At 44.6% G+C, this 18,353-nt stretch overlaps 2 protein-coding genes across 3 annotated transcripts in view; both read left to right on the top strand.

Annotated features, from left to right (window-relative positions):
- The first annotated feature begins 77 nt into the window (after nucleotides 1–77).
- On the top strand, nucleotides 78–6,371 carry LOC115136998 (NLR family CARD domain-containing protein 3-like). Its single transcript, XM_065024600.1, has 7 exons — nucleotides 78–3,371; nucleotides 3,567–4,007; nucleotides 4,157–4,243; nucleotides 4,433–4,516; nucleotides 4,621–4,704; nucleotides 4,957–5,040; nucleotides 5,347–6,371. Exons 1-7 carry the CDS (start codon nucleotides 1,453–1,455, stop codon nucleotides 5,438–5,440), a joined length of 2,793 nt encoding a protein of 930 aa, XP_064880672.1. The 5' UTR covers nucleotides 78–1,452; the 3' UTR covers nucleotides 5,441–6,371.
- A 105-nt stretch (nucleotides 6,372–6,476) lies between these two features.
- Nucleotides 6,477–18,353, top strand: part of LOC115136996 (large neutral amino acids transporter small subunit 4-like) — a 26,358-nt gene continuing 14,481 nt past the window's right edge. Inside the window, exons 1-5 of one of the 2 annotated variants that reach the window (XM_029672954.2) lie at nucleotides 6,477–6,775; nucleotides 8,775–8,991; nucleotides 16,215–16,455; nucleotides 16,807–16,862; nucleotides 16,972–17,048. In XM_029672954.2, coding sequence (XP_029528814.1) covers nucleotides 8,832–8,991; nucleotides 16,215–16,455; nucleotides 16,807–16,862; nucleotides 16,972–17,048 — 534 coding nt within the window. In that variant the 5' untranslated portion in view covers nucleotides 6,477–6,775; nucleotides 8,775–8,831. The remainder of the gene's footprint in view (nucleotides 6,776–8,774; nucleotides 8,992–16,214; nucleotides 16,456–16,806; nucleotides 16,863–16,971; nucleotides 17,049–18,353) is intronic. The other variant, XM_029672956.2, reaches the window with a different exon arrangement.

The following is an 18,353-nucleotide window of genomic DNA, read 5'->3' as shown; positions in this document are numbered from 1 at the left end:
ACAAACTTACTTCCTTGATCATTTGGTGCATTTTAAATGGGATAGTTCACCCAAATGACAAAATAACATTGGTTTCCTTTACCATGTAAGCAGCCAATGGACAAGGTCCATCAATCCATGAGTTAGTTTTGCTAATATGGGTACCAGTTACTGGCGTTGGATTGTGCCTCAAATGCTAAAAAGTGTTTTGTTTTAAAACAGTGGACAGGTCCACAACCAAAGCATGGCTTGCTGTCATACCTTGTCCCGGGACTTCTTACAGGGTTCGGAAACGAATGTAATTTTCTAATTTGGGTGAACTATCCCTTTAAGTGTATTTGATAGAACCCTAATCGGGATTTCAATGTTTTGATTGAATCCAAACTCTGGACAGAATATGCAGCATTTTCTGGCACATCAGAAATGTACCCTAACTAGATTATAAAAGTAAAGTTAGGCCTAGTCTGATTTTTTTTTTACTGTGCAGTCTTTATAGTCCCAAGCCAGAACATGTGAAACGTACCATCTTGCAACATGTTGAAATGGGGTTTTGATCTCAAGGGACTGTACGAAGTGATGCAACCCTCTGATGTGATGAGGAACTTGACATCATTTCTGGTCTTGAGTTTGAATAGTCTCTCTGCTCTATCGGTGTATTAAAAACCAACACACCAGGCTTTAATAATATTTTTGAGCTGTTATTTAAAAATGTGGCATCGGCAGTCAATCACTGTTCACTTATAGGCTAGCTTTCCCAGTGGTTCATATCTGTGGTTCATCATTTGGGAAAGTTTTCAAGTCTTTCCTTGTTATTTTCACTTTCAAAAGGGAGGGGTAAGTTGCTTTTTAGTAATCGTTCTATTTATGTTTCTACTCTTTATTTGTGTATATATATATATTTTAAATTCAGTTTACATTTTGTGACTCCTTAATGTCACTGATGCCATGCCTTTTTTTTGTAATAATCATGTCATTACACATGTTAAGTTATTATGGAATCTTGCTCTGTTTTGGGAAGCCCAATATCACATAAATATATTTATGCTATTTATTTTCTATTTATGTTGACTTAATTTGAATAGAATAACATACAATTCAATAACATACATGAACATTTATAGTTGACAAGTTTGTTTTATAGCATAAGCTACAATGTCACATGATTCCTTTTAGGCTTACATCAAGTTTTGAAGTCCTAATAATTGGAATTTCTTCATGATATTTCCTGTTTCAGGCCATGGCTGAAATGACAATTGTGACTCTGTGGACCTGTATTGTGCCATTCTATGCTGAAAACAATGCCTCAATTTATGGAAAGGAAAGGGAAAGCAGATCTTCACCCACTTATTAAAACCACTTCCATATTCAAACCACTTCGCTTGTGAGTCTTGTGTGTTATTGAATAAGTGGACAATAGACAAATATATTCTGTGTAACCAGTCACCGCAAGAGTGAGTCTCCCCAGTCCCCACAATGGCGGTGGGGCCATGCAGTATAGCACTACAGAAGCGCCGTGTGCAACTGGTGGAGAGCTGGAGCCAAAATGTCACCCACCTCCAGGAGCTTCTTTACCAGGTAGGGGCTCTTACTGAGGAAGACCTCAGCCTAGTGAGAGGGGGAGGTCGCCTGGGGGTGAGGAACTCCATGAGGAATCTGCTGGATGTGCTACACGGGCGTGGAGAGGAAGCCTGTCGAGCCTTCTTTCATGTACTACAGTCACAGAGAGCCAACACGGAGTCTGAGTCTATGGTGGCAGCTATCCCACCCGAGGGCTCTGGACCCAGCAGCAGTGACTCTGGTCCAACCAACATGCAGGAGCACTTGAGGAAACACAAGGACATATTAGGCAGGCAGCACAGTCCCACTGATTACCTTAGGATCAGGACTATTAGGTGTAGTAGTTCAGACAGTAGTGATGAGTCTTGTTCCTTTACAGATATCACATTGTCCAGGTGCGTGGGCTACACTGTTCCCCTGCAGTACCACCAGCACGAGGTAGCCATGGTGGGTGATGCCTTCCGGAGCCAGGAACAGGTCTGTACCTTTCAAGATGTCTGCCAGAGTCTGCTGTCTGTTCCAGGAGAGGACGTGAGTCTGCTCTCGGGGGTGGCCGGCAGTGGGAAGACCACGGTGGTGAGACGGCTGGTTCATGAATGGGCAAAGGACTCTGGATCCCAGAAGATAGTCCTGTCCCTATCCTTCAGAGAGCTCAATCTGCTCAGTGAGCCTCAGAGCCTGCAGGAGCTTCTCCTGGTGCACTACAGTCACCTCAAACCTGTCCTGCCCTGGGTCATTGACTCCCAACCTGGCCGGATCCTACTCATCTTGGACGGGCTCGATGAGTTCTGCTTCCCCCTGGAATTTGAGCGGAGCCCCAAGTGCTCGGACCCAGAGCGGAAGCTGGGCATGGGGGAGATGGTGGTGAACTTGATCAAGGGTCACCTCCTCCCCGGTATCTCCATCCTGGTCACATCGCGGCCCCACGCCGTCTCCAAGGTCCCTCCCCTGCTGGTGACCCAGCTCTACAGCGTCCTGGGCTTCTCTAAAGACCAGCAGAGGCACTACTTTGAGCAGAGCTGCAACTCTCCCCTAGTGGCCTCTGCCGTGTGGGGCTACGTTTCCTCCTACCAGCCCCTCCAGCTCATGTGTCGTATACCAGCCTTCTGCTGGATCGTCTCCACTGCTCTGCGTGATAGAGCCCCCTGCTGCCTTAGCCAAGTCACCACCACCACTCTGCCCAATACAGCTAGGACAATGCCAGCAGGCTCCAGCGATACTTCCACCTCCAACAACAGGGCTGAAGAAGCCACTCCAACCACCTCCACTTTCTCCTCCACTGTTCCCAGGGTGATGTTAATGAGCGGCCATGTCAAGCCCATCACCATCACAGAGATCTACTGTTGCTTTCTCAAGTCCATCCTGGTGTTCCACGGGGAGGGCCACAGTCAGGAAGGCTGCAGCCCGCAGTGTCTCCAGGAGGCCCCGCGGGTCCTACAGGAGATGCGACCCATGCTGAGAGACCTGGGAGCCCTGGCCTTCAAGGGCCTCCTGGAGCGACGCTTCCTTTTCGACCAGGCTGATCTGAGCTCTTTCTCCCTGGACTGCAGTGGGCTGTCCAAGACCTTCCTGGTGGAGATCCTCCGAGAGGACCGGGCCTCGCTCACCTGCCAGAGGAGCTTCCACTTCATCCATACTAGTGTACAGGAGTTCCTGGCAGCTCTGTATTATGTCCTGCAGGCCCTCTCCGGCTCAGACCCGGTCGCCCTGCACAAAGTGTTAACCTCCACTGCTAATAAGATGCTGAGGCCCAGACGGCTCCTGCGCAGATATGTCAAGAAGGCTTTCTCCTGGGGTGGACACCATCAGTCTGGTCACATGGACCTCTTCTGCAGGTAGGTAAATTAATGTGTACATACCAATATATATATATATATATATATATATATATACAAATATATAGGCAGAAGTAGTGTTGTGTTTTCTCATTCACTTCATCCCATGTTAACAATTCAGAAAATATCTCTTTGTTAACTTATTTTTCTCCCTCCATTAATTGTACATTATTTTGGATTCATCTCCTTGGATAGATTTGTATCTGGCTTATTGGTACCTCAAACCCGTGTCATCCTGGATGGACTATTCCGAGGCAGATCACAAATACTCCCATCGCCCTCCTCCTCTCTGCCCGTGCCCTCTCCTCCTCCTCCCACCCCTCCCTTTCTCCTGAGCCTGCTCCACTCCCAGCTCCAATGTGGCAGACTGAGTCCAGAGAGGCAGGTCAACGTGTGTCACTGCCTGTACGAGGCCCAGGACCCAGGCCTGGCCCAGCGTCTACAAGGCTGGCTGCAGGTCCTGGCCCAACAACAGGACCCAGACCAGTCTGGCCCAGCCAAGAGGGACTGGAGCGAGCTGGCCTTCCTGTTGCAGCTGACCCCAGACCTGCAGGATCTGAACCTGGAGGCCCAGGGGCTGGACGCAGACGGCCTGCGCAGACTGCTGCCTGTACTCCCTCTGTTCAGCACCCTCAGGTGGGCTAAGTCATGTGTAACACCTTAAATCAGCCTTACTCCAAACACAAAGAGGAACTTAGTTTTTTTTTTCTTCAACTGTATTTGTTTCTTGATACATGAGAATGAAAACCCTGTGAATTTCTCTCCTGTATTCTTTCCTCATAAAGGCTAGCGCAGAATCCACTGGGTCCAGAGGGGGCAGTTGTGTTAGCCTGTGCCATGCAGAGCCCAGACTGCCGTGTCGAGAGACTGTGGTGAGTACAGTATAAGGGCTAATTGATGCAGAGATAATAGTTGGATGGGATAAATGATCACCACCTTGGAAGGGACTACATGGTACAATAAAAAAAGGCAAATTTTCCCTTTCTGTTGCAAAGCGCTTTAAAACATTTTCCATGGCATGCCCTGATGAACACGACCCTGTGTAATTGTTCTGGTTCCAGGGTGGTGGGGACAGGACTGGGTTGTAAGGGACTCAGGGTGCTTACAGAAGGACTGAAAGACAACCACACAGTGGTCGACCTCAGGTAACACAGGATATCAATGCTCTGATAGGCTGCAGGTAGTCAATAAACCTCATTATAAAGCAGTTTCTCACCCATCATTGTCTGCCATCATTCCATGGTTTAAGGATGGCCATCAATCACATTGGCGATGTGGGAGCGGGCTGTCTGGCGGATCTACTGCGGACCAATCGTACACTTAAAGATATCAGGTGAAGATGAGAAAGCACTGCTATGAAAGATGTCATACTTTGCGGTTAAAAACAGCCTAGTTACACATCTGTGGTCAAGTTCTCTCATATTCTCATGTCAGTTCACACAAGAATAAGGGCTTGATTCAAACAAACAGAGATGTGCACTATTGCTCTACCAAGGTTGTTAATCTGTCTTGGATTGACCCTCGACCATAGGCTTTTAGTCAAGTAAAACAATATTAGCAATAGACTTGTTTTTGTGTTCCTCAGGCTCCGTGACAACCAGATTACTGATAAGGGAGCAGAACTCCTCATGGAAGCACTGACTGAGAATACCACTCTGGAACATCTCTGGTCTCTCTCTCTCTCTCTCTCTCTCTCTCTCTCTCTCTCTCTCTCTCTCTCTCTCTCTCTCTCTCTCTCTCTCTCTCTCTCTCACACACACACACACAGAGTACTGTATGTGCTGTAATGAATACATTTCTTATAAAACATTGAGTCATTCCAATTCTAATCTGGAGGTATGCGTCTGCAACCTTTAACAATTGTAGTTTAGCTTACTCAGCATTGATACTGTTATCTGCTCAATTTCCTGCTATTTAAACAAGATAGTCTTTTACATATGTTGACATTTCATTGTGACTTTGTATCTTTGCTCAGGATGTTTGACAACAAGTTATCGAAGGAGGGAGTCAGGAAGCTGAAGGAGTTTGCCAGGAGCACATCTCATCTGGACATCAAAGTGTGCGTCTGATTTCATCTGCCTTTCCTGTTGCTGATGATAGACTCCAAGTACTTTATCAGTGGTGGATGGTGTGGTTGTTTATCATTTGTGTGGTATGGTACATTTGCACATGTACATGGTATGAAAGATGTTATTAGTATTTCATTGTTATTTTTGTTCAGACAACTAAGAGTTTACATTTGGTTGTCAGGTTTTAGTAGGTCGATGAATGTAGCCATATGTCAATGAAATCGTCTGCAATGGGTCTACACGTTTTTTTCATTCATTCGCATTCTTATGTGTTAGAAATGCCTCCAGGCAAAGAGTTTAAACGTTTAAACAACACGTCCATGGATGGCCAGCAGAGAGCAATATAGCTGCATACACATTCCCTACTGGAAGGCTAGGGTCATAGTCTACTATGTGCAAATAAGATTATCATGTTTCCTCTCTAATAAAGTTGGGCATTAATGGTTAACAATAAATAGTTGGTTCACAACTAAATTTCACTCCCTAAAACACATATTGAAATGTATGAAGTTGAGGGTGAAAAAACAAAGTTGAGAGTATTTCTTTATTCTACCACAAGATGTCCCCCTCAATATACACTTTCTGCAGTCTTTTTGTTTGCATCCTTCCTAGTCTGGTCCATGGGGACATGTCATTATCCTTTGTTTCCCAATATGTCAAGTTACCTGACGAATAACATCAATAAGGTTTTTCTGATGCCCACTCTTTGATTGTATTTCATGAGGTACCGTGGCACCAATACTACACATCTAATTATAGATTTTCTCACCTGTGAAGTTAGAAACTCATCTTACCATTGTTATGCACTTTGGAAAAGTTTGTCCCCCAAAACAACTAAACCATTAAACAAGTCTGCTGTTTTTGTTTGATCTATAAATAGACTAGGCAATGTACAAAATGTAATTGAAAATAAAACAATGAGTGCACCGGTCCTTATTTAAGTTAATCTCATTTGTTATAACCCCCCCTATTTAAGTTAATCGTATTTACGATAACCCCCCACCCCACCCTGTCTTTTGTGTCAAAACATTAGCTGGCTGTTGTCACCAATTAATTATTTAATTTAATCATTTAAGCGCTCTCTGATTGGTTTGCGCTCGTCTCTAGCTCAGGACCTGGCCAATGGAGACCCAGGCTTGTTTGTGCAGCTTTCGGTGCGAAAATAAAAGCAGGAATCTGCGTTGAAGAGAGATGTGGATGCAAAGAAACAAAAGATTGAGTATAGTCTACAGTATATAGCTGTTATTTAGTTTTTTTGAGAATAACAACTATAGATTTGAAGACAAAGACAGAGTGGAGAGGCAGGCGACCTTGTTCGTGGTTCCAGACACTCAGGTATGGTACCGCACTGTAGGGATGCTCTACTGTTATTCTAAGGGGAAGAATCTGTAAATTCTCTACTTTGCTTTTATTGAAAATTGATCACGGAAAAAAAGATATAAGCTATGTTACACTGAGTGTGCAGAAAAGCAACATTGTTTTTATTCTGTTATATCTTCGTAGCCGACCCTGAAATGATGTAGACTGATTATGATAGGCAAAACATGCAACAATGTTTCAATGGAAACTTAAGATGACAGTGTGTGTATAGGCTATCAAGGAAAGTATGAGTCAATTACACAATGAATTTAATGTTTTCACAAGATGTGTTTATTGTTGATTGCAGTGGTGTTAGTTTCCCCTGGAGCCACTTTACTGTTACATGATGTGTAGTCAACATGATTTTAGAGGGGCTGATCATCCCAATTATGTTTTAATTGATGGTGTTTTGCTTGAGTAGCCTATACACCGTCTCCAAATGTTACAATTATTATAGGGAAATAACAGCATGCATTTGACTTATAAAATGTACTTAAATGTCGACTTTTTCACTGTCACGTTATCATTTTATTTGCTTCTCTGCAGATTGAGTTTAAGTTTAGAATGGAATAATAGAATATAATAGTAAAAAATATATATTTTTAATGTCCATAGAGAAATTTGCGTTTTCCAACGAAGTACAGCCATATTAGGTAACACTGTCTTACTTGTGCGTCCATATGTATTCCGCTTTTTAGTAATAACATTACCATTGCGGGGACATGTTCTGCATGTTGATAGTGAAACCATTCAATGTCGTTGCTATCAAAACAGCACCAATAAAGGAACATTTAGATTTTTGGAACTGCATGGAAGCTGCAGGCTAATTGCAGTTTTGGTGCGTACGGTGAGACTATTCCTATGCGCGGCGTGCTGTGTTTACGATACTGAACAGCTGAGCTTCATGCGAACGAGATGGGGTGGGGGGTGCAGGAGGAGGCTGAGGCGCATTGAGACCGCTGATGATTTCAGTCCAGTTCAGACCAGTTTACAGAGCTGCTCATTTCCCGCACCATACGGTTATTGTTTAAGGATCTCTTAAGGACAAGGCCAATGAAAATGTAGGCTTTATACACTTTGTCCATAGTACTGAGGACCTGACCTTCACACATATCGATCAAATAACTAACATTTATAAGCAACTATGTAGTGAAAATAAAATGACAGTGAAATCAGGAGAAAATAATACGACCTCAGACTAATATAAAATGCCATGCATGTCTAATAGTCAATTGGCCAGCGTGGGTTTTTGTTAATTAATAAAAGGTGTGTAGTTCATCGCTGGTCATACAATTATTTGTGAATGAATTTGAAATAAATAGAAACACTTTTTACGCTACATTTCGTGATACATAGGCATAGTGGAGGAAAATTATCCTCATTATATATAACGTTGCATGATTAGCCCAGATGCATGTATTTATGTCGGGTGAAGATGGCGATGGGAACAAAAAAGGAGATGTCGTCGCTGAGAATCTCGCGCCGCACTGGTTCGAACCGGCTGGAACTTGCCCTCACGTGGAGTCATTCTTGGTAGCATTGTTAATATGCAGCCAATGGTAGAGGTCCAGAAAACTACCTGCCAATCAGAGGGAGCCAGGGCGGGGTTTTGGTACATTAGTAGGAGGGGTTTTGTGGTCCAGGCACACTCCTGTAAGAGCTCAGCTGTTTTGTAATAGTGAAAAATGATTATCCTACAAGGACAAAGACAAGGGATGCCCAGTAACTTAAAGAAGGATAGCTTTGTCTTCTACTGTACACATACCGTAATTAGCATAATGTACTGTTATTTGCAATGGAAATTCATGTTTTGCATCCTGGTGTAGGTATATCCCCCTTATGTATAGGCTACCTCTGAAGTGTCCCTCAACAACTCATACACAGTTTAGTATAGTACGGATGTCAAACAACTACCAAATGTGACTCTTCACACTCTTAGGCCTGGCCCTTACCATGTATCAACCTTATCTTCCAGGCGACCAGCCCTCCATTGTTCTACGTGCCCTGTTGTGCCCCTCTTCTACCTGTGAAGATGGCACCCTCCCTGGCCACAGCCTTCTCCAGACGCTGGTGGATGGCTGTGACTGCGGTCATAGAGAACCTGCTGTTCTCTGCTGTGCTGCTGGGCTGGGGCTCCCTGCTCATCATGCTCAAGTCTGAAGGCTTCTACTCCTACCTCTGCAGAGAACCTGGTAAGGCTGTGTAGCATGATGCACTAAAATACCCATAATGCTCTGTGTTATATATCCTGTTTTTTTTTCAATATAAGGGGTTGGGAAATGAAGACAAATGGTTGTATAACACTATTCAAGGTGATCAAACATATTTTATGTTGTGGACTGTTTTTATTACAATGAATAAGAAACCCCAAAAAGGAATACCATTATTATATGTTATACCTATGTTATTACACAAGTATTGTACATATGAAAATGATGCAAGTTTTCTTTTTTCCTCAGTGAATGCTTGGTTTATGTTGCTTTAAATGCTTGTTTCACTGTGACATTTAGCAACATTTGTTTTTATTTTTTCTATGTCAACTATTGCTGTCTCACTCAGTAAGTGAGACACGTGAATGTATATCACTTGGGCTTGGAAGGTCTGACAAATATTAAGTGTGTTTTAAGCAATCCTACGTATTATACTTATTTAATTCAGCAACAAAAGGTGTTTCTATTTCACTACTGCGAGACAAAGGTGACTTTATGTGTCTTTATAGTTTTAATTCAAACACGTTGGTTGGAACGATCCAGCACTTCAATAGTGCTCTTTAGAACAATACCACAAGTTCTTTCATTGGGGGTTACAATAGAATGGTGTGATAGAATGGATATTCTGTGGGCGAGGGTGGGATGAAGTGATGGGGGTTTCTAATCCAATCACATTGAGCAGACGAATTGTACGAGTTTCCACTTACATTTGACATGATCAGTTCCCCCATGAGGGTCAATGCAAACGAAACCAGGGCCACATTCACAAAGAGTCACAGAGTAGGAGTGCTGAAAAGAAAAGGCGGGCCCATGAACCCATTAACATCGACGGGGCTGTAGTGGAGCGTGTCGAGAGTTTCAAGTTCCTTGGTGTTCACATCACCAAGAAACTGTCACGGTCCAAACATACCAAAACAGTGGTGAAGAGGGCACGACAAAACCTTTTCCCCCTCAGGAGACTGAAAATATTTGGCAATGGTCCCCAGAGCCTCAAAAGGTTCTACAGCTGCACCATCGAGAGCATCCTGACCAGTTGCATCACCGCCTGGTATGGCGACTGCTCGGCATCTGACCGTAAGGCGCCACAGAAGGTAGTGCGAACGGCCCAGTACATCACTGGGGCAAAGCTTCCTGCCATCCAGGACCTATATAATAAAAGCCCATAAAATTGCCAGAAACTCCAGTCTGTGTTGGTTAAGGGCTTGTAAGTAAGCACTTCACGGTAAAGTCTACACTTGTTGTATTCGGCGCATGTGACAAATAAAGTTTGATTTGATATAGGATCAGTTTCTCCTTTTAGATCATGAATAAGATTACATAGACGGGGGGAGACCTGATCCTAGATCAGCTATTCTACTCTGAAATGCTTTATGAGTACAGGCTCAGAATAACTGCCGCAGATGATTACCTAATTTGGGGCTGTTGTACAGTTTTATTGACGATGTTGCCATAAAGGAGAGTTAATGGCCTTTAAAGAAAAATGCACCTATACAGCCTGGCTGGTTTTACTAGATCATTGGCCAAGACTATTGCGTTGTTTTCATCCCCGCCAATGTTGAGCTTTGAGAAAAAAGAACACGTCGATAGTGGTCAGCCTGTTTAACAAGCCTCTAATGCAGCTATGGTTCAGAGCTCTCTCTCTCACTCTCTCACTGTGGGGATTTGATGGTTCCACTAAATCATGCACATCCCAGAGATGATGGATGAAACCAGGGTGTGCTGGGGGTGGGATCTGGGGTGAAAGTACCATGTACATTTCTGTGTATCTTTTGTTTTGTTGGTTTATTTGCATCCAAATGCTACAGCGACCCGGTGACATGGATCTTTCTCCGCTCTCGCTCTCTCTCTTTTTGTCTCTCTTTGTCTCTCTCTCTCTTTGTCTCTCTCTCTCTCTCTCTCTCTTTCGCTCTGTTCTCATAGTCTATGACTCATCTGTCCTCCTTTCATCTTTCAAACACACAGACACTTAGGGAGGCAGTGGGCCGGAAGTGGGCATGAGGGAGAGGGAGAGGGAGGGAGAGAAATATGTGTCTTTACTGAGACCTAGAGATGACAAGACAAATAAAGCACATCATCATTAGGTAGGTCGTAACCTAATTTCATTAAAACATGGCCTGTGATGGACTTAGATGACATGATAATATTGATAGATCATGGCCTGTGATTGACTCAAGAGTCCTCTGATCATCTGCCACAGTGCTTTCTATTTGCCAGGCAGCATTTAACATGTGAATAGGCCTTTTCATGTATGCAAATCAGGTCAGTCTCGACACACTTTTATCCTTTTCTTCTCTTATGTTTTAAAATATGAATGTGTTCAAAGGGCATCTGTTAAACAGATTGCTGAGAGTCCTTTGTGTTTGGTGTCATGGTGACCTCAGTCCCCATATTGTTGGTTCCATTTAAAGGATCTGAGATTGGACAATGGGCTGCTTCTGTTTTGGTCTGCTAACATACAAGTGTGTGGTTAGGCCGACACTGTGAAGTGTGAGGCTCGCATTCCTCCTACATACAACACTGTTGACTCCCATTCCCTTCATCTCTCTCTCTCCGGCAGCTCTTGTGTTTCGTCACATGAACTAGGCTGTCACCATGCCCCCATTTCATTTATCTTGGAAGAGTCTGTTAGTTTAACACTGCAAGGTGTGTACTGTTGACTTAGCTCGGTTTCCACTCAGTTTAGCTGGTTCACTGACAACGTGGACAGAACATATTGCACAGGAAATATCAAGCCTCTTGTTTTTATTCTTTGTATGAAGCATCCAGTGTCAGTAATAATACAACTACCACCAAATACCCCATTAGGTTTTAAGTGTACCAATAACAGTCAATACAATAGAACAGAATAGAACAACTGTATATTTCTGTAATGGAACTTGGAAAAGCACATTTGTCATAACTCTATCCTCATCGTGTATGGTCAAGGTCCTAAACGATATCATAACCTCCATCGATAAGAGAGAACACTGTGCAGCTGTATTCACAGATCTGGCCAAGGCTTTCGACTCTGTCAATCACCACATTTTTATTGGCATACTCAACAGCCTTGGTTTCTCAAATGACTGCCTCGCCTGGTTCACCAACTACTTCTCAGATAGAGTTCAGTGTGTCAAATCGGAGGGTCTGTTGTCCAGACCTCTGGCGGTCTCTATGGGGGTGCCACACGGTTCAATTCTCGGGTCGACTCTTTTCTCTTTATACATCAATGATGTCGCTCTTGCTGCTGGTGATTCTCTGATCCACCTCTATGCAGACGACACCATTCTGTATACTTTTGGCCCTTCTTTGGACACTGTGTTCACTAACCTCCAGACGAGCTTCAATGCCATACAACTCTCCTTCCGTGGCCTCCAACTTCTCTTAAATGCAAGTAAAACTAAAAGCATGCTCTTCAACCGATTGCTACCAGCACCTACCTGCCCGTCCAGCATCACTACTCTGGACGGTTCTGACTTAGAGTATGTGGACATCTACAAATACCTAGGTGTCTGGTTAGACTGTAAACTCTCCTTCCAGACTCACATTAAGCATCTCCAATCCAAAATTAAATCTAGAATCGGCTTCCTATTTCGCAAACAAAGCATCCTTAACTCATGCTGCCAAACATACCCTCGTAAAACTGACTATCCCATCGATCCTTGACTTCGGTGATGTGATTTACAAAATAGCCTCCAACACTCTACTCAGCAAATTGGATGCAGTCTATCACAGTGCCATCTGTTTTGTCACCAAAGCCCCATATACTACCCACCACTGTGACCTGTATGCTCTCGTTGGCTGGCCCTCGCTTCATATTCGTCGCCAAACCCACTGGCTCCAGGTCATCTAAGTCTTTGCTAGGTAAAGCCCCGCCTTATTTCAGCTCACTGGTCACCATAGCAGCACCCACCTGTAGCACGCGCTCCAGCAGGTATATTTCACTGGTCACCCCCAAAGTCAATTCTTCCTTTGGCCGCCTTTCCTTCTAGTTCTCTGCTGCCAATGACTGGCACGAATTGCAAAAATTACTGAAGTTTGAGACTCATATCTCACTCACTAACTTTATGCACCAGCTGTCAGAGCAGCTCACAGATCACTGCACCTGTACATAACCCATCTGTAAATAGCCCATCCAACTACCTCATCCCCATACTGTTATTATTATTATTTTTTGCTCCTTTGCACCCCAGTATCTCTACTTGCACATTCATCGTCTGCACATCTATCACTCCAGTGTTTAATTGCTAAATTGTAATTATTTCGCCACTACGGCCTATTTATTGCCTTACCTCCCTTATCTTACCTCATTTGAACACACTGCATATAGACTTTTTTTCTATTGTGTTATGGACTGTATGTTTGTTTATTCCATGTGTAACTCTGTGTTGTTTGTGTCGCTCTGCTTTATCTTGGCCAGGTCGCAGTTGTAAATGAGAACTTGTTCTCAACTAGCCTACCCGGTTAAATAAAGGTGAAATAAAAAAACGAATTTGCTCCAGGGGTGCCGTACTACTATGGCTGACCCTGTAAAACAACACATTTCACTGCACCTATCCGGTGTATGTGACATTAAAGCATATTTGTTTCCTTTTTTAAATCTGGCACCAGGCTAGCTTCCTTCCAGCTGTTATTAGCCAACTATTTGAATCAGTGTTGTCTCAGCGTTATTAGCGCTCAATAACAGTGGGATGTTTGCGGTGTTAGGAAGGACAGAGAGGACATTATCTGGAGTTGATGAATCTTCTGTCTGCTCACTGCTTTGAAATAGATAGAGCTTTAAATGCTGATGATGATGATGAAAAATACTGTCAGTTGGTTATCTCTGGCTTCCTCCGATGAGTCAATGTGAGGAAATGCAGACATTCTACGCTGATGGCAACCATTTTCTAGCAACAAGGCTAGTCCGCTTGATTCTGTCAGTCATTTACATGTATCACTGATAAGTGATCGGGTCAGACGCATCGAGATTGACACAGCATCTATGGGCAGATCGAATGATAGATTAGTTGAAGATTGATTAGTTGATTATTACACAAAGCAATGTTTGTTTTTTTGACATGAGTGAGAAACACATCCATTTCCCCTTGATGGATTATCAGGTTAAAGATGACACATATCACATTATGTTGGTGATGTAATAATCTTGTTAGAGCATGGCCTTAGTCTGAATGTTCTTATTCAGACTAAATTACAAGGAAGATAGCTGCAGGCCCTAGCTAGATAAATGCGGGAAAAGTTTTATTCAAATATTATAGGCTAGGTGAACTGTAGTATCAGAGCAATAACGTCACAATCATTTTTGTGTCATATGATTTCAATGAAACTGGATGCTTTGTGAGTCATTAGAATCACGATGTAAACCCTCAGAACAGAGAAGGGAACAGTGTTTTGTTTGAAGGCGGTATAAGGCCATTGTTGCGCTAACATAGTGTTTGTGCTGTGCGTCGCTCAGGGCGCTTCCCTTATTGACTCAGCAGCAGTACAGGCTCACGTTGTCTGGATTACTCAGCAGTAAGAGCCCCCCAGCCAGGCAGGCCCAGCTGCCGTTGGCCTTCTGCTAACCTATGTGTTAACTGCCATCTACCATGACCTTTAACCTACATATTATATAAGACAGCCATGTCTACTCGCAGCCTCACCCTCAAGAAAACAACAACCTGCTTATCAAGACTGGTAACAAGATGTTTTTGGAGAGGTTGTCCAAAGTCACATCACCTGAAAAAATCACTGAAAACAATAACAGTTTGTCTTGCGTCCTATCCTCCCCCAGGCCCTTACTCAATGCCTTACTAGCTCCCCTAGGCCACTAAACATATATTATTTTACGAGACTTGTCACTGTCAAGGCTGTCATCATAATCTTTTGTGTTATCTGTTTTGTCTGAGTTAAACTCATGGAGACTAGGGTATTGTCTACAGTTCTCTCTCTCTCTCCTCAACAACAACAGTAACAAGCCTCATAACCAAGTCACTGGTCTCCGGTCCTTTTAGCAAACAGTGCTATGAAGTATGAAAGATGGACATAAATGACTGATGATTGGAGCGCTCTGTCTCTATCCTCTTGGGGATTCACTCTGGGAACGTTTGGGGGTGCTAAGGTGGTTGGGTTGCCATGGAGCTGCCTTGCATGGGGGTTCAGAGTAGACCCAGTGTCTGGGGGTGCTAAGGTGGTTGGGTTGCCATGGAGCTGCCTTGCATGGGGGTTCAGAGTAGACCCAGTGTCTGGGGGTGCTAAGGTGGTTGGGTTGCCATGGAGCTGCCTTGCATGGGGGTTCAGAGTAGACCCAGTGTCTGGGGGTGCTAAGGTGGTTGGGTTGCCATGGAGCTGCCTTGCATGGGGGTTCAGAGTAGACCCAGTGTCTGGGGGTGCTAAGGTGGTTGGGTTGCCATGGAGCTGCCTTGCATGGGGGTTCAGAGTAGACCCAGTGTCTGGGGGTGCTAAGGTGGTGGGGTTGCCATGGAGCTGCCTTGCATGGGGGTTCAGAGTAGACCCAGTGTCTGGGGGTGCTAAGGTGGTTGGGTTGCCATGGAGCTGACTTGCATGGGGGTTCAGAGTAGACCCAGTGTCTGGGGGTGCTAAGGTGGTTGGGTTGCCATGGAGCTGCCTTGCATGGGGGTTCAGAGTAGACCCAGTGTCTTCCAGCTATCTTTGCAGCTTGTTGATCCCAACAGTTTGTTACAGTATCTTTCACCGAGCTCTTTCTGTCTCCCTGGCCTGTCCATGGCTCACACTGTCTCAGGAAGAGACACACGAGACACAAATGAAACACAAATATAGGCAGGCAAATGAGGTGGATGACTTTTCAAGATATTTCCTCTGAAATCAATGGTCTCAAGTGAGGGAGGACGTTTCTTAGAACACTTACGCAAGAAATGTTGCAATCCAACTCCAAACAAACCTATATTCTATCTGCACTCTCAGAATGTTTTCATCATTCAGATGGTCCATAACGTTCTCCCAATTGGCACATTCTATCTAATCAAGCTAGTTTTGGAAGGAACCTTAGAGTGATTGTTTCGTCTGTGGGTCTTCAGGTCAAATTAGCATGACTGTTTTTTCCAATCCCGTCTTGATGGTCGGATCATGTTTCATTTCTCTACCGAAACACCAGGAATCCCTTTTTAAATGTATGTTTTGATATCTTCTATGTATTATGCTAAATCTATTTCCCTCTGGGATCATGAAGTTGAATTTGAAGGTTCCATAAAGTTCTCTTGTGCCTCCAGGTAACAGCACCAGTCAGAACCAGTCTGAGCCAGTCCAGGCTGGAGATGCGGAGGGGATCACCCAGAGCCCCGTGGTGGAGGAGGAGTACCTCCAGATGAACGGCTGGCCCATCTGTAAGGACCAGGATGAGATGCTGAACTTGGCCTTCACCGTGGGCTCTTTCCTCCTCAGTGCCATCACCCTGCCCCTGGGCATTGTCATGGACAAGTATGGCCCCCGCAAGCTCCGGCTGCTCGGCAGGTAAGAGAACAGAGACGAGGTGGTATGTACAGTTGCGGCCACTATAATTTAAGCTAATGTGTTGGGTTGACAGTCTCGGTACCCAGGTTTGAGTCCCGGCAGGGGCTGGACCTCAAATTCGCTATATTGGTGTCAGAAGTGGGATGGCGCCCGGTATTGGCAGAATAATTGCCGCAAACACGGCACTCTAAAAATGTTTTATTGAGATTGTCACAAAAACCTCTACAGGGTTGAGTACTTTTTAGTGGCCGCAACTTCCTGCTGCATATATTGTTATGTTCTATTTCTGACTTGGGTGTGTGTCTTTGTATGAAAAGCCTTCCTCATATTCAACCTGTTCTGTTATTTCAGTACCTGCTTTGCCTTCTCATGTATCCTGATCGCTTATGGATCAAGCGACCCCAAGAGTATGTATACTTCTTCATTCTTTCTTTATTTACTCAACGTTCTACTCTAGTACAGTATGTGTGTCTGTTCCATCCCGTCTCCTTAACACATGTGTTCTCCCCTGTCCAGATCTGTCCATCCTCATATTCTTTGCTCTGGCACTGAACGGGTTCGGAGGAATGTGCATGACCTTTACTTCCCTCACGGTAAGTGGTGTCTTCTCCTGTACTGCAGGGTGAGGCTGGGGAGGGGAGAGAGGGGAGTGAACAGAGAGAGGTGGGGATGGGGAACAGTGGCGGAGGGGGGGCGCTAGGGCGGAGTAGGGAGACAGGGGAGCAGAAAGAGGAGTGAGGAGAGAGACGTGGAGAGGGGAGTGAAGAGAGAAGGGTGGGTGGGCGGGACATGTCGTAAACCCTCCCATGGGGGTGTCATCAGCATGGAGAAAGTGCTGCATCACAGGGAGGCCACGTGCAAAAGGAAAAGGAGAGAGAAAGACCCTGCGTTAGAAATCAATTATTCAACCGTGCTCTGGTCCAGCTGAGAGCCTAAAAAAGACACCTCCTCATCACTTATTCATGATCCTGACAGGGACGCAGCCCTTTGATTGGGTGGAGCAGACTGCCAGGGTTCACAGGCAGCTAGACTAAATGTTCTGATTGATCTTGCCTTAGGACCGGCCGGGTTTTCACTAACACAATGGTGTTTACAGATAACATGATTTCATTGTTTATATGCGTAGATAAAACACAGACAATGACACACACACAATAATTTTGAGAGAAAAGAGACACGGTATGCTGAGCTGACAAACAGGAAGTAGGAAGGCTGTCACACTTAGCTCTGCTGGGGTTCGTTCAACTCCTCCCTGGCAGTTTCCTGTCCCTGGCCTCCCCACCACCCCCCACTGCAGGGGTTCAGAGGGGCTCTGTCTGTTTGTCTGGCTGGCTGGCACACTCACACACTACCACTACACCCAGAAGCTGCCCAGCTGATTTCTTCTGCCCCCCCCCCCCCCCCACTCCCACTCCCATACTGTAGGTGTTGTTTTAATTTTCTCTGGTTTCATTCATTCCCCACACCAGCATGTCTCAGCCTGTCCTGCTATGGCTGTTTAGTTCTCTCGTGTGTGTGTGTGTGTGTGTGAGTGCCAAAGAACTGGCCTCTGGCGTTGTTTCAGCTGTTCTGTTGCAGTAACCTCACTGCGGTAATTCCTTGCTCTGACTAACAGTGTGTTTTACACTGCTGGTCTGGGTTCATGTTGTTCTTGTACAGCGGGACCTTTATTCTTCTGAACTTTCTCCATCTCCTCCCGGGTGTGGGGGTCAAAGGTTTTCACAGAAGATTTTTTTACATTTCAAAAAAAAAAATCAAATATACCCTTTTTTCCCCCACAAAAGACTAAATGGATACATTGTATCTCATTCAATCAGTCTGAACTCAGTGAGTTTGTCCCCCACAGACAGTTGATATGATTATGTTTAGGTTTATTCTGTGTTTCAAAGTCATCTGGA

The sequence above is a fragment of the Oncorhynchus nerka genome, linkage group LG11, assembly GCF_034236695.1.
Source record: "Oncorhynchus nerka isolate Pitt River linkage group LG11, Oner_Uvic_2.0, whole genome shotgun sequence".
NCBI classification, from domain to species: Eukaryota; Metazoa; Chordata; class Actinopteri; order Salmoniformes; family Salmonidae; genus Oncorhynchus; species Oncorhynchus nerka.
The sequence above is the reverse complement of the archived record's forward strand: the minus strand, read 5'-3'. Positions and strand labels throughout refer to the sequence as shown.

What these genes read in the sequence shown, in the direction of transcription:
- LOC115136998 (XM_065024600.1), top strand. Translation starts at nt 1,453, where the DNA reads ATGGCGGTGGGGCCATGCAGTATAGCACTACAGAAGCGCCGTGTGCAA. An exon ending in CACATGGACCTCTTCTGCAG is followed by an intron (nt 3,372 to 3,566) that starts GTAGGTAAATTA and finishes CTCCTTGGATAG; the next exon opens with ATTTGTATCTGGCTTATTGG. An exon ending in CCTCTGTTCAGCACCCTCAG is followed by an intron (nt 4,008 to 4,156) that starts GTGGGCTAAGTC and finishes TTCCTCATAAAG; the next exon opens with GCTAGCGCAGAATCCACTGG.